Genomic DNA, 16,362 nt, shown 5'->3' with positions numbered 1-16,362 from the left:
CCCCTGACTGAGTCCACTCACGGTGGCCGGGGGGGGAAGAGGTGAGGAGCTGATGAGGGTTTCTTACTGTTCCGGCACAGTGATGGAAGTCCCTAAATCAAAATGGTGGGTTTTTGATCGTGTCAATTAACAACCCACCATTTCGATTCAGGGAGAACTAAACTCTCATCATATGTACAAGCAGCCTTTGGCATTGTTATGTTACAGTTATCAGTGTTTGTGCAGCACCTATGGCTCAAACAGATTAAATCAGAGGCATTTTAAGAAGACTGAAGCAGTGTCATCTGCACAATACTGCCCAGCAACAAATTAAACATCCTGCGGGACTTTCATGCTTGTGTAGGCTGTGATAATGAACCATAGGGTAAAAAATCACTGGTCACCAGGGTGTCAGAAAGGCTAACTTAAATAGTGTGCATCTTCTCTTGAAGTGTATGAAACACAACCTCATAATTATATACACAGACTTCCAAAGAGCTGCTAAATATAAAACAACACTGATGCCCCTATGCTTCAAACAATGTCACATAACTGATTATGTTAATGTCCACCAAAGGGATCAGGATTTCTTGTTCTATGAGGAGTACAGACGGCTGATCAAAATGTAAGTCACTCAGAAGTTAGATGCTCCTTCAGATCAAATTTAAAATCCATTACTTCAGATAAAAGCATGCCAAGAAAATCAATACTGATGGTATGAAGTGTCTTAAGAGGCAGAGTTCCTGGTAGCTGCCAGATGAAGAGCTGTCACAGATTCTAGCAGGGATTCAGAAGAGCCCACTTTGTTGCCAGCTCCAGGGTCTACTCTGAGGCCACCAGAGACTGACAGGAAAAAGCAAGGTGAGCCCCTGGTTGCCATCCCTGCTACACCTGAGAAACAAGCACAGGAAGGACAGGACAACTTTGAGGAGACTGTTCAGTAGTGCCAACCAGGAGGCTTTGCACCAATCAGGGCAGCACATCTTCAAAGTTAGTTATGGTGCATGCTAACTTGCCATGTTATGGTCCCCTTGTGCTGAGTTTTGGCATGTTTGCATGGGACCAGCACCACATATTAATATCCTTCCCCACAACCATCACAGTTAAGAGTTATGCTGAAGGACACAGTGATTAAACTGAGGGATTTGTGGGGGGGGAAGGAGGGAGGTGAGGACAGGACAGTAGGGATCTTGCTGGAAATTGTCAAATTGGACAACAATTGTTCAAAACAGTTCCCTTCTTTGGCAGAAGGTCACAATGGAGACATTAGTCCAGGAGAAAGCATCTTGGGAAATTAGAGGACAAAATAGAGAGAATGTCTCATAGGATTCTTAATGGGGAAGCCAATGACAACTTCCCTCCCATTCCCTACCACTGAGAGAGAGACAACAGGAAGATAAGGAAGAATCCATTAAGAGGTCCCTCCCCCACTAAGCTATCATGCCCCAGAAATTAAATTCCAGGTTGAGAGCTGGGGTAAGAAGACTAGGTTCTGGGGAACTCAGGCACAGAAACTTAACATCTCCAGGGTCCAGGAACAAATACAAAGGGACAGTCGAGATGGGAAGTGGAGACATGTTTGGGAGCTCATCACTTTATCTTAATGTTGCAAAAACTGAAGACGAGGCTTGTTTCATAGTTGTCCTATCAGGTTCAACACCCATTCCAAGGGAAGCTCCCAGGGCCACAGCTCTGAGATTGTAGCACAGCATGATTCCAGGCACAACAGCAGCAGAAGACGCAGTAAGGAGAACATGCTGGCTGACCTTGTGGTATCACTAGAGTAGAGGGCTACTCTACTCTAGCTGAGGAGTGGAGGGTCATGGCAGACTTTCACCTGGACTGGTATGCTACCTGGTGAGGCAGGGCATGTTGAGGCTGGGAGGAATGCAGAGGTCACTGGGGAGATAGTGTGTATGGCAAAGCAGACTACAGAGATACTGATGTACATGGGTATGGTGATCACTGGGTGGACAGAAACACCCAGGAGATTCTCATAAGCATACTGAGCATGCAAAAAGGCAAGACTCAGGAAAGTCTCCATGTTGGTCCCCTATGCCCCTGCAGCCTCAGCTGTACCATCAGCTATAGCCACAGCAGCCTCTGCTAGCAGTAGACCATGGCCACTCTACTCCACACCACAAGATTCTTCCTCAGGCACTCACTGAGTAGATCTCAGTTCTACTGGGCCACAGTTTAGCCATCTGCCATCTCCTCCCCTTCCCAGCTGCTAAATGACAAAGCACTCCCAGTTTCCCTCACCCTTGGTTCATAAAACTCTGTTTCATAGTTTACATAAGAAAACACAGAAGTGTTTGACTGTTATCCCTTAGTAATTTTTTATTTTATTTGGCAGCTACAAAAAAGTGCAGAGAACAGACCCAAGAATTAGGTGTTTAGGAAACTGACCAAAGCCTTCAAGGCTGCAGCAACCACACGGCCCCATCACTGAAGGCATTCTATCTAGGGCTCTGTGTGCAGTTCTGGTCACAAATGTTAAAAAGATTAACCTAAACTGGAATGACTTTCAAAGAGGGCTACTAAAATAAGGTAGTTAAGGGAATATAAACATTTCCTTATGAAAGAAGATTAAAGAAACTTGGCTTGTTTAGTTTAGTAAAATGGAGATTAAGAAGAGATATGATCACTCTTCATGATGTACATTTCATAAGGTGAATATTAGGGAGAGAGATGAGCCATTAGGGCTAAAACACAAGACTGATACATGATCACATGGCTAAAAATTACCTACAAATAAATTTAGTTTTGAAATTAGAAGATTTCTAATGATTAGAGGAGTGAAGTTTTGGAATGGTCTTCCAAGTAAAGGTGGGAGACCAAAGAACCTGAATCACTTCAAGGCTGAACCTGATAAGTTTGTGAAAGTAGTGTTGTGATAAGATAGGAAGTTTTTGCTCAACAGCTAGTGCGTTCAATACATGGGGTCATAGGATCACTGGAAAGTTGGGATGGAAGGGTCCTCATCTAGTCCAGCCCAGCCTCCTATGCAAGACAGGATCATCTCCAAATAAACCACCCCAGCCAAGTGTCTATCCAACCTGCTCTTGAATATTTCCAGGCATGGAAATTCCATCATTTCTCTATGTAGTTCAATGCTTGAGCACCCTTGTAGTGAGAAAGTTTCTCTTAATCTCCAATCTAAATTTTCCCTACTTCAGTCCTGTTAGCTGCACTTACAGAGAAAAGCCTATCTTCATCCTCTATAAAATCACCCCTCAGGTAGTTTGAAGATTGCTATCAAATCCCCACTCAGTCTTCTCCACGTTAAAGAAAACTAGTTCTTTCAGCCTTTCCTCATAAGTCATGCTTCCCACGACTCTATTTTTGTTGCTCTGCGCTGAACTCTACAATCTGTTCATCTCTTTCTTGAAGTGTAGGACCCAAGACTGGACAAAGTACTACAACTGAAACATTACCATTACTGAATAGAGTGGAAAAATCATGTCCCTGGATTTGCAAGTGATATTCCTGTTAATGAAACCCAGAATACTGTTGGCCTTTTTTGGCGACAAAGGCACACTGTTGACTCTCATTTAGCTTATGTTTTACTGTAATTCATCACTCCTTCTCTACAGTACTACCGCCTAACCAGTCACTCCCCAGTCTGTATATGTTCATGCAGTTATTTCGTCCCAAGCACAGGACTTTGCTGAATTTCATCTGGTTTATTACAAACCATTTTCCCATTCTATCCAAGTCATTCTGAATTCTAGCCCTACTCTTCAAAATGTCTGCAACTCCACCCAACTTAGTGTTATCTGCAAATTCGCTAAGCATGTACTCGATCCCATCGTCCAAATCATTAATGAAGATGAAAAACAATACCATATGCAGGGCAGACCCAGGGGGAACCCCACTTAATCCTCCCAAGTAGAAACTAAACCACTGATGATTACTTGTTGAGCATGATGATCTACCCCGTTGTGTATCCAACTAGTCTGTATTTCCTTAACTTATTAATGAGAATGTTAATTTTAATGAGAAACAGTGTCAAAAGCCTTCTTAAAGTCAAAGGTATATCACATCCACTGCTTTCCCCACATCAACAGAGCCTGTCACCAATGAAGTTGGTAAGACATGACTTGCTCCTGTTCTCCTTTAAGTACTTTACGATAGATTCCTTGAGGACCTGCTTCATGATCTTTCCAAGTACTGTGGTCAGGCTGACTGGTTTGTAATTCCCCAGATCTTCCTTCTTCCCTTTCTTAAAGATGAGCACTTATAATTGCCATTTTCCTATTATCTCAGACCTTATCTGGCCTCCACAAATTAATAAACAAGGACAGCTAAAGGCTCTGAAATTACCTCAGCCAATTTCTTTAGTACCCCATAGTGAATCCCAATCTAGCCCTGTAGACTTGAAAGAATCTAGCATCTCTATGGAATCCCTAACCTGTTATTCCATTATTATATGACAGTGGTGCTCAAACTTTTGGTTCTACAGCCCAGACGAGTGGTACAAGACGAGTCCATGGGCCAAATTGGACCGCATATACCATGACCAGGCTCTGGGACCCAGCACTGAATCACTGTGCTAGGACTGGGCCCTGGTAGGCCATACCACTCCCACCTAGTCCTGCAGGTTGGGATCAGATTTCCAACCTAGCACATGAGGGCCAGGGCTCCTCACAGAAGGGCCAAATTTCTGGACTTGTGGGGAGCCCCATGGACCAGATGCCATAGCACCGGGGCCTGGATCTGGACTGCAGGACAAGGGTTCAACATCCCTGCTCTAGGCTGTTTGACGCTTTCTGTATTTTTGCTGTCAGCTGCACTCATCATCTAGCACTTGCCCCTATTTCTGAAAAATGAAATAAAAAGCATTAAATACTTCAGCCTCCTTTGCATAGCCTGTAACTAGATTGCAATCTGCATTCCATAAGGGACCTGTGGTTTCTTTGGTCTTCTTCATACTCTTAACATACTTGTAGAATCCATTTTAACTGCTTTTTATGTCCTTTGCCAGCTGCATCTCATATCGTGCCTTGGTATTCCTAATTTTCTCCCTGCACACGTTGGTCTTGTGTTTGCTATACCCACACTGGGGTAAAAGATAGCTGGTGTAATTTGGAAGATATCCAGTAATCCCAAGTCCAAACTGACATTATAGAGATGCACTGAAATACTACTGAAAGACTGTAGTTCGATGACAGCTGGGAGAAGGCTACCAAAATTAAAAACACTTAGAAACACAGATGCAACACGTATGTCCAGGAATTTGAAATACGCCATCTCTATACACTGCAGGAGAGGGGGAGGGAACATGAAGTACATGAAGTAGTATTTTTTGTTTGTGAAATTTGCAACACAGCTTGTAAATCACAAAATGGTCTGAAACCTACATGCACGAATATTTCTAAAATCAGACCTGTCATTGAATTCTTATGTACTATCATCAATGTAAGACTCCAATAAATTCTCATGTCACAGTTTCTGGCACATAAGTAGTTGAAATTATCTTAAAGGATGTTATAAACCATCAACACTTTTGAAATGTGCACCCCTAATTGATGGGTAGTTTAAATCTGGTCTGTTTATGTGTTAAAGTCTTATGAAAGTATATATTTATGACACAGGCTACTCAGGGGGTGGGCAAAATACAGCCTGCAGGCTGGATTTGGCCTGCCAACTGGCTGGATCCAGCCCACGGCTGCCTCCACAGTGCTCCACATGGAGTTGAGCCCCATCCGCTCCAGCTGGCTCCTCAGCAGTGCCCCCATCCCTCCACATGCCCCCATACACCCCCCCACCCCACCACCTCCACACCACAGGGCAGGGTGTGCAGGGAGCAGATCACACCTGTCCTAGTTCTGAATACTGCTCCTCACCCACCCATAGGGAGTTTTGGTGAGCTGTCGGGGGAGGGCGGGTGCTGACCTGTCCTGTGACAGCTCATCAAAACTCTTTATCTGGCCCTTGGGCCCAAATAATTGCTCACCCCTGGGCTAGCTTCTTGCTTCATATCTACCATAAGTCTTCTTCACTATATGAAGCTACTACATTCTAGTCTAGATTCTGTCTCCGCATCAGAGGCAGCCATGGGCACATCTACGTGGGACATTAATGTGCAGTAATAAACTGCGGAGCTTATTGCGCCACAGTTTATTGCTCCCAGGAAGCTCCCAGGCATGCTGTTTACACGTGTGCTTGGACCACCGCACATTGAGTCAGATCAGAGAAGTGTCTCACAGGGGACCCAGAGGGACAGCGTGCCAGCCCAGGGCTGCTCCAACTAGGCTCAACACGCTGTGGACAGGCTGGCTGAGGTTGGCTCAGTGTCTATATGTGTGCTGCTGCACACGAAAAAACTCTGCAACATTTTATTAATTTCCTGTACCCTAATAGGGGTGCATGTGTAGACTGAGATGTTTAATTAGTCAACTGCACAGTAAATGTCCTGTGTAGACATGCCCACTGACTCCCTCATCCTACCTCCTATCAAACAAAGGAAGGAGATGAAATTTATAGCACGGAAAGGAATGCACTGGGTGAAGGAGATGACATTCGGGGCACTGGCCAATGAGAGACTATTCCTTTTTCCTACCTTAAGCACTTCCATTATGGCTAGTTTGTCATCTCAAGTAAAACTCTTTAGGATTAACCAGTTTTCTGAGGGTTGACGGAGCAAAATTTTACAATATTTCTCAATGAGTTAACTGATAAGAAACACACATCAAAGAACAAAAAAAGGTCTCTCATGGGCCAGTGCCCCAATTGTCACCTCTTTCATCCACTGTGTCCCTCTTTCTGATGTGAATTTCTTCTTCCTCCTTTCTTTGATAGGAGATAGGATGGGGGAACCAGTGATGAGGAGACAGAAAATACTTATAGATTTCATAGATTTCTAGGATCAGAAAGGGACTTGTAGATCATCGAGTCCAACTTATAAAAATGAATGAAAAATAAAATGGACAGGAAAAAGTCTCCTGCATCATACAAAAGCTGGCAGCTTCTCTTGTAACTATCTATATTATTTCTTTATATCTTTAGTTAGAACTGCATTAGTAATTTTTGGTAAAATGTATATAAATCCTTTTAACAAGACATCTTCCTCTGCAGACAGTCACTTTCTTTAAATATTCTTTTTCTTCCAGGTTCCTAATTGCAGTTTCATGCTTCACGTTATTTACATAAGGAAGGAGTCTGATGGATTTAAATGTAAATTAAATGAAAATCTGAATGTTTCCATTAATGAAATAATTCCAGTAAAATATCTGAAATTTAAATTTTTTAAGGTAACTATAACCCTAGGCAAAAATTAGACAGCATGTAGTACATTGTAGTGCTAACAGCAGAATTATACAAAGACAATACATTTTAGAGTTACTTTACATTTGCAAAAAAAAATGCTTCTGCAAACTGAGAGTTTTAGAAGTCTCTTAAAAACTCACCAAATCATCAAAGATATCCTTCTGGTGTACATGAATAGTGATTAAAGTCTCATATTTTGTGCGCTCCATTCTCATCAGATTGCGTGTTGTCATGTCAATCAAATCATTTAAAAGGTCCAAAAACTTCTGATTTGTTGTGTTCATGATCTTTCAGAGACAGTGAGAACAATTACGTTATACTAACATTATTTAATCTTTCAATATTTACAGGAAAAACAATTGTAAAGACTGACTGATAAACATCCCCTGGTTTATTTATATGACCTGCCAACTTTATTTTGCATGAATGAGGGCTGCAGTAACGAATCAAAATTTGCTAACATAAAGGTCAGCAACTTACAGCCTATGAGCAGGGTTCAACCTGCAGAACCACTGGATCTGGCCCATGGAGCCAGGGAGGTGGTAAGTCAGGGTAGTGGGGTAGCTTCATGGATAGTCTGGCAGCAGGGGGGCGTTCTTTATTAATGTGTCTTTGTTGCAAACACTTCATTTTAAACTTGCACAGTGTCCCTATCTGGACATTGCTTTTAATTAAACCCAAAGGATTTAATAAGCACTACCTTTTTGTCTGTTTTGGCACTGTTGAGGGCATTCTCTGCATCTCTGGTCCAGATCATTTGAATTCCCAGAAGACCTATTTGTGCAGGAAACATTGCCTGAAAGTCATATAGCTTGAAAGCTGAATCACCGATGGCTACAGATGCCTGTCTAATGATGGTGTGGATTGTTTTCTTAATCCCCTTCAGCAGTTGTCCTAACCAGCATTCCACATTACCCTGAAATAATCAAATAAACAACAAAAGCTGACACACAACTTTAAATATTCTACCCCAACAAAGCAGAAATATCTTCAGAAGGTATTTCTTCCTCAGTCAGCACTTTCATCCTTCAAAGATTCTCCTCCTCAATAAGCCAGCCTCTGCTTCCAGATTCCCCTTAGCACTACTGAGGAAATAACTGGAAAAGTTACAACAGAACAAGAAAAGACACCACCTTTCGTCCTCTAGGGATAAATACTGTGCCCCATAATTGGCAACTAAAACCTCTCTAAATCAGATTCTCTAATGGCAGTATCAAGCGACACATCGGGTGACAGAGAACTGGGCCAGCGCCTCTCACAGATCCGTTTTAAATTAGATCTTGGAAAAAAGTATGTATTCTATTACCTGAGCTAGAACAGGTTCAATAATATTGACTTTTTCTCCTTCTTGAGATTCAAACAATAAAATCTGGTCATAGTTCTTTTCATGAAATCCCACTCGATTAACATTGTCAAAAAGACTTAGCAAATGTCCCTAGAATAAATAAAAATGAGACAATACACGTAAGATCTACAAACCAATTTCTTACATCTGTTTTAGACTGCATCAAACACGAAAGATTAAAAAGCTTAACAGGTTTTTCCACAAATGAATACACTTAGCTGAATTAAATAGCAAGGGGAAATCAATTTATCAATTATTATACTCAGTATATTGACTATAAAGAGGATTGTTACTACATTGTTAATACCTGAATAGTGTGTGAATCCGATGCCTGACCAAGTATTTCCAGAAGAGCAGGATCAGAGACAAAGAAAAATCTGGGAAATACTAATCGTTTCTTTTCCAAATACCCAGTTAGTGATTTTTGACATACTTCCAGTTGTTCCAGTAAATGTGGTAACAGCTGTGCCAACATCTCATCTCCAACACAGCACTGTACTATGTTTGATGTCTCATGTGCTCTCTGCATGATCTTCTGCCAAGATTTATCAATGTTGTGAAATCTTTTGGCTTCCTGAAACACATTAAAATGCACTGTCTATTCCTTCTACTTGCCAAATACTGAAAAAAAAAATGGTGTCCTGTAAAATAAGGTAATGATTTAAATTCCCTGTGCTGCTTAGGTCCCCTGTAGCCTCCATGCTGAGCAGTAATGTGTGAATACTTCAAGAATGGCTTTTCCAGACAGGCAGTACAATGTGAATGAGGGAAGTCAATGGGACAGCACTGGCAGTGACTTTTGGCTTACGCTGTCTAGAGCTGAGCACTACAATGGTACGTCTAGATATACGTAAATTAGCTAGCTCTCATCAACTAGGTAACATCTCAGAAACAGGTTATTCACATGGAGCCACAGCAAATTTCTCTGTTCAAAAGTCTATATCACTATAGGGGGGGATCCACAGGGATGCACTGGTGCACATGTATCCCACTTTGATTCCTGCTCCACTCGAAGTTTAAAACCAACTGCACAGTAGTGGCAGCATCATTTCTAGTCAGGCAGTACTGAGGGAATCACATGATTGCACCCCCCATTATAAACTACTTGATCCTTTCTAAACTCTTTATTTCACAGATGTTAATGACCTTCTTTTCTTTTTAATGCTCTTGATTTTCCACCAATCAAGCTATCCTTTGTTCTGCCATTTTGCTGTCCTGGTAATGAAGATCCTATTGCATAGCCCTGCAGATTGTTTTGAACTCATTCCAATAAAGTTATAAATGTTTTTACTTCAATCTTTAACCTGAATAATACAGTCCCAGGTCCCAAGTATGTTAGCAAGGCTTCTATTCATTTTTAACTGGAGCAAAATGTACATTGTTTTATATGTGATGATGCTCCTCGCCACCTGCACCCCTCTTTTCAAAAGTCTAGATCCACCCATGCTGCTACTGGTACCCAACCTGGCTTGTTTTGACCCGGTCTAAGTATTTCTACAATCCACCGCGTTGTGCAGCATGAACTTATCCCACATAATTATATAACAGGATTTCATTCAGTTTCTGACTAGAAAAATCAAACCGCATCCTCCTCACAAAAAGGCTACTGACTTCATGGTACTGTGTTTTTTTCCACTTATAATATAGTATTTCCACTGTAGCCACTCCCCCAAACAATTATTTACTTCTTTACTCCAATTTTAAATAATTATTTGATGATGATACATTCATAAAATGTTGTGAATGAAAAAAAATGAATTATATCCTAAAAGGGCAAGAAAGAACTATTTTTCTGAGTTTGGTCATGTGACTTTTTTGTACTCTTTCTTACTGTATAAGAATAACATTCATACAGAATTCTTACAATAGTAAGAAGTAAGTAGCTTCTGCAGTTACCAAACTCCTTAGCTGTGCTTGGGAATTTAGTCATCTGCAAAAACTGACCATTGCTTCCACTATGACATTATCCTGGAAATATACTGTAAGGTCCAAGAAACAATTTATTATAATCATATTTAACAGTTTGGAAAGGCTTTTGACTAATCACAAAACCAAACAGAAGTTATATATTTTTAATCATAATTCATTTAGTGTGAAATACAATTAAGCATACGTAAATACCTTAGAATATTACTGGGGGGGTTAATTATACATTTTTTACATATAAAAGAACTAAGGGATCCTGTGGATAACCATATCCTCAGTGCAAGTTAACCAGGTTTGGTCAGGCCCCACATGAACTTTGTCTGCACACAACACTCTCTCATGGTCAACTATGAAAAGACTGAACAGACTGCTTGCAAGCATCCATTCAAAGAATTTTCTATAGACCCTGAGCAAGTCTGCTAAGGCCAAGCTTCTTCTCCAGTGCCCAACCTAGTTTCCATACAAGCTGGTCTTCAGTGCAAGTTCTGCTTCTTCCCCAGACTCCACCTGTTTCCTGACTTTGGTGTGAACTGCATGTTTATGACCTTCAGCTCACTTTTCAGACTTTGATTCTGGCCCAGATCTCTGACAGCAACCCTGGCCTAATCACTGCTTTGGACCCCCTACATGATGGTCATACACACTTGTAAAACAGTAAGCAGAAAGAAGGGTTCAGTAAAAATGCATTGCTTTGATTCTTCCTCCTCCAGAATGTAACAGAAATCACCTCCTATATTTTGTATAACTAATACCATGAAAGTGCAGAAAGGGCTTTTAGGCAACTGAAAAATGGTTTACATGTGCAATATACACCTATGTATCTACCCAGGGCTTGTAATGTTCTTATGCACAGACTCCTGAAAAAGTTATTCCTTCTCTTAAAAGATAGGAAATGCGTGAAGATTGGTCTCAAGCAGAATAGGAGCTCACATTATCATTTATACTGTCCATAAATATCTGGGAAAGGAAGGTATGTGGTCGTATGTTAGTTTCTTTTGATTAGCCAGAAATTACTCCCCCTCCCAGAAGCGGGTTAGGGTCAGCATTTTAGGCTTAATTCTAAATTCTGATTTTATCAGTTTGATTCAGGTTCGAGAAGCCGAACCCTACAGACCTCAATCAGGTAAAACACACTCTGAATTTCCCTGTGGTAGTTTGCCTACGTGCAGTCAGGAAGCTTGGACTTTATCATTATTCAAGAGGTTTAAGAAATTCTGTGTTTTAACTAAGCTCTTGTTATAATAAGTCTTCAAAGATGGTTAATGTAAAACAACAGACCTGAGGCAGTTGTTTTGCAATGTCTCCACCAACAAACACAGCTTCCAGGTAAATCCAAAGGTTTTGTACTATAATCCAGTTTTCAATTATTTCTGTGGTACTGGTTAATTTCTGAACCCACTGTTGTATTATGGGCTTAAATGGTGCATTGTACCTGTAATGTTAACATGAGCAAAAAACAGTATGGTCATAGGATGTTCTTAGTAGTATATAAATTATATAATATACAGAATATTTATTTGTTACTTTTTGTACCTGTTGCTCAAGAGGGATCCCAATATCATGAGACTGTCTTCCATCAGTGCTATCTTCTCTGATATATCTGATCCTTTCAGAAGCAGTTCTCCTCTTGTTTTGAACTGGCTGAATGTAAAGACATGAGTACTCCACTCATTGATGACATGTTTCAATTTTGCTTCAATATCCTTTTCTTTAACAGCGCTGATACAGATATCCTGCGTAATATAAATTTACTGTATTACATTCCGCTGAAGCCATTATAAAATACATGCTCACGAACACAATTTGAATTCTAGGGTTATATTTGTAGTTCAGAGAAAGAGAGTTGTAGCAACTCTGAGCTATATATCAAAATGACTTAAAATTAGAATTATTATGATAATAGTGGAACATGCTTGATTTGCTTTATGGCCAAGCTCTGTTTTCAGTTACATTTAGCCAATCACAGTTTAAGTTACTGAATTGTTTTTGCCTCTGTAGCCAAATATACTTTTGCATTCTGTGTCAGGGACTGGGTGAGAGAGGTGCAGTATGAATATTAAACCAGGTATTCATCACAGACTAGGGAACAGAGTCTATGCTGCATTCTCCTCAGGAACACCAATGAATAAACACTGGTATATGGGTCTCAGTTAGGAGAGTGGGGATATGACCCTGAAGGAGGGCAGACACTCTATGTGGATCACCCAACGTCCATACAATAGGGTTACAAATTATCACAGACTGCAGGTTTCCTTGTGAAAATAAACTGACGTGGCTAATTGAATAATCAATAAAACTGAATATTAAGGTTGAATAACCAACAATCTTACCTCTTGTGAAAAGCAGCATACATACAAGGCACTTAACTTTGTTTTCTCCTTGCCCTTTTTTTAAAGAACAAGGCATCTTAGTGCTTATCTACACTGTGGAGCTGCTGCAGTGACACCTCTGCAGGCATCATGGCTAGGCCCCCAGGTGGAGATGTAGGATATGGTACCAAAAAAGTTTTTCTGCCTGTGTGGCTATAGAGCCTCCAGAACAACTAAAGTGTCATAACTCCACACAGGGGGGTAGGAAACGAGGGGAAGGAATGAGGGGTTTCTACAAACTAATTTGTAATGTAGACTAAGCTTTAGTCCTCAGTGTTTAAAGGACATCTGTCTCAGTTGACCAGCACCCAATAAAACCAAGATAAAAAAATATGTTTTACTTGTAGACATCCTTGCAAAGTTTACTAACCTTACAAATCTAATCTAGCTTCTGGGAAACTCACCCAAACAAATATAGGGGGAAACAGATCTTTAGTTTGTGGGAATTGCAGAAGCTGTTTTGTCAGCCTCTTCCATTCCTCTGAAAAGACTGGGCTTGAAATATATGCAAGAGTCCTGCTCTCCTATATTCCTCACATGTACCCTCCACTTCTACAAAGCTAGTGGAGCGGAAGATGCTCAGTGGGTGCATCTACATGTGCCCCTATGGCTCCATCATGACTGCGCCATCATTTAGTATTTCCAAAAGGAATGTGATCATTTAATACTTCTTTTTAGAAATACTAAATGACAGTGCAGTAATAGCCCATACTGCACTGTGCCAGCATCGCAGTTATTTTTAACCACCATGTCACCATAGCAACACGTTATACTGAGGGTGAGCGTTGCTACAGCGATGTAGCTGCAGCATCACGGTTTGTGCCTGTCAAAGCTACGTCCCCATAGTGCGTTGCTATGGTGACGTAGCATCATGTGTAGCTGCGCCCAGTGTCTCACAGGATCATGCCTAAAAGAAGACTGATCTCTTGAAAGACAAACAATGCTATAAATAAGTAGCAATAAAAGAACACAATTATTCTTATAAGCAGTAAAAAAAGGAATTCTTTAGAAGGGCCAGATTTATATCAGCCATTCATTTTCAGAATCACAGAACAATAGAAAATTAGGATTGGAAGAGACCACTAGGAGATCATTTAATCCAATCCCCTGCTCAAATCAGAACCATCCCCAACTAGATCATCCCAGCCAAGGCTTTATCTACCCAGGTCTTAAAAACCTCTAAGGATGGAGATTCCAGAACCTCTCTGGGTAACTTGGTCCAGTGCTTTACTACCCATCTGGACCAGCACCGTGCCACACCACCTATCCACCCAGAGGCCCTGCCGGCGATCCCCCTCTGAACAACATCTACTGGATAAGGACCCTTTTCCAGCCTGGATAGGTAGCTATCACCCCCTACCCCCTCTTCAACCAAGGACTTGGACTTTGCTTCTTTTCCCTACCTGGACTCCAGCCCTTTCACTGAGTCTCTTTCTCCTGCTGCCATTTTGTGTGCGTGCGTGCGTGCATGCGTGTGAACCAATAACTTCATGGGGCTGTGTAGTGTGTTGTCTGTGTAATAAAACTGTTATTTGGACCCCTAAATTGGGTTTTGCTTTACTATGGTTTGGCCCTGCTCCAATCTCTGCTCCTCGCCCCTCTAACTTCTGTCTCATTTCTCCCTCTCCTGCTTCTGGCTCACTGCCACCTCCAACACCTGTCCTGAGCTCCTCTTCGCCTCCAAACCCCCTGTTTCTTTGCCACTGTCTTATCCCCACTGCCTTTTCCTTTTCCCCTGAGCAACCAGGTTTCTGCCTCAGTTTCTTTCCTGGCTGTCTCTTCCTTACCACCACTTATCTGCCCCCCACCCAATATCTCAGCTGTCTGCCTCAGTTTCCAGCCCCAGTCTACCTTAAGTAAACCCACACCTCAGTCCCTCTTCCAGTTTCTCTATAGTCCACTGGTTCTAATCCTGGTTCTGGCAACTTTCACTCCCTACATTTTAACTCTTTCTCTCTTACCTGAACCTTCCCCCAGGTACCCCAAGCACACACATACACACTGTACCATCCAAGTTAGGAACTTACCTGTGTGTATGTGTAGGTGGGTTGTATGTGTGTGAACTAGTGAGTGTGTGTGTGTGTGTATATGTCATTGTGTGCATGATATATGAATTAGTGATCTGTGTCTAACTGTTGGGGTGTTTAGTGCATGTGCTTGAATTGGTGATAGGTATGCATGTGCCTAGGCTGGTTTGGATGTGTATGTGCCTGAGCTGGTAGTGTGTGTGTGCATGCAACTAATTGATTTGTGTGTTTGTATATGTGCAATTGTGTCATGCTCTCCTGTCTAACAGTGCAATATTGAGATCCTGAGAGTTGGCCTGACCCCACAGGGCAACACAGATGTGGCCTCACCACTGTTGAATAGAGGGGAATAATCACTTCTCTTGCTCTGCTGGCAACACTCCTACTAATGCAGCCCAGCATGCGGTTAGCCTTCGTGACAACAAGATTTTGTTTCTGTTGTCTCATCTTATGGCCCACTGTAACTTCCAGTCCTTTTCTGCAGAACTGCTGCCCAGCCGGTCAGCCCCCAGCCTGTACTGGTGCACAGGAGTGTTCCAGAGGCAACTATAGCAGGATGCAGGGCCCAGGGCAAATCAGCCTGTGTGGGGGCTGGACATGGCAGCAGCAGGGGATGAGGCGGGGTGAGTGGCCCGATGTAAAGCCAACCTGGCTTTGCGGGGCCCCCCAAAGCATGGGGCCCAGGGCAGTTGCCCCGATTCATCCCCTGCTTAGGGACAGCCCTAGATTGTTTCATCCTAAGTGCAGAACTTGGCACTTGCCTTTACTGAATCTCATGAGATTTCTTTTTGTCCAATCCTCCAATTTGTTAAGGGCTCTCTGACTCCTAGTCTCACCTTCCAGCCTATGTACTATGCCATGAAGTTTTGTGTCATCCACAAACTTGCTGAGGGTGTGCTCCATCCCATTCTCCAGACTGCTGATTAGGATATTGAAATTATGAAACAAAAAAGGCCCCAGGACCAACCCCTGGGGCACTTCACTTGATACTAACTGCCAGCTACACATCAAGCCACTGATTACTACCCTTTGAGTACAATGATCAAGCCAGTTTTCTGGCCATTTTACAGTCTATTCATCCAACCCGTACTTTCTTAGCTTTGTAACTCGGGTGTACACAGGTTTGTACTTCTCTCTCCAACTGAGGGAATTATTGGGAGGGCAGTGTGCTGTGGAGGGACACAACAGCCCAGTGGCTGCCTCTGTCCCCTATAGAGTCAGATCCAGTCAATCAATTACTTAACTAGATACAGATTATCAAAACAAAACCATTAAAGGTAAGGACATATACGTGTGTGTGTGTGTATATATATATATATATATATATATATATATATATATGTAATCTAAGTGCAAGTTTATAAAACAATAAACCCTATAATATATATATACAGATATACCAAACCCAGTTTGGGGTGGGAGGGCTCCCCTGTGGCGACCCTCT

General features: G+C 41.9%; 1 protein-coding gene across 1 annotated transcript in view; it reads right to left on the bottom strand.

The window, feature by feature from the left end:
- Positions 1–16,362, bottom strand: part of LOC149868730 (dynein axonemal heavy chain 5-like) — a 265,120-nt gene that overhangs the window by 177,811 nt on the left and 70,947 nt on the right. The window contains exons 33-38 of the mRNA XM_090037668.1: positions 12,056–12,255; positions 11,801–11,954; positions 8,904–9,170; positions 8,558–8,686; positions 7,952–8,167; positions 7,392–7,538 (exon numbers count right to left, since the gene is read on the bottom strand). Coding sequence (XP_089893794.1) covers positions 7,392–7,538; positions 7,952–8,167; positions 8,558–8,686; positions 8,904–9,170; positions 11,801–11,954; positions 12,056–12,255 — 1,113 coding nt within the window. The remainder of the gene's footprint in view (positions 1–7,391; positions 7,539–7,951; positions 8,168–8,557; positions 8,687–8,903; positions 9,171–11,800; positions 11,955–12,055; positions 12,256–16,362) is intronic.

This window comes from Crocodylus siamensis, chromosome 3 (genome assembly GCF_052110815.1).
Source record: "Crocodylus siamensis isolate JL-2025a chromosome 3, ASM5211081v1, whole genome shotgun sequence".
Lineage (NCBI taxonomy): Eukaryota > Metazoa > Chordata > Crocodylia > Crocodylidae > Crocodylus > Crocodylus siamensis.
This window is presented reverse-complemented; position numbering and strand designations above follow the sequence as displayed.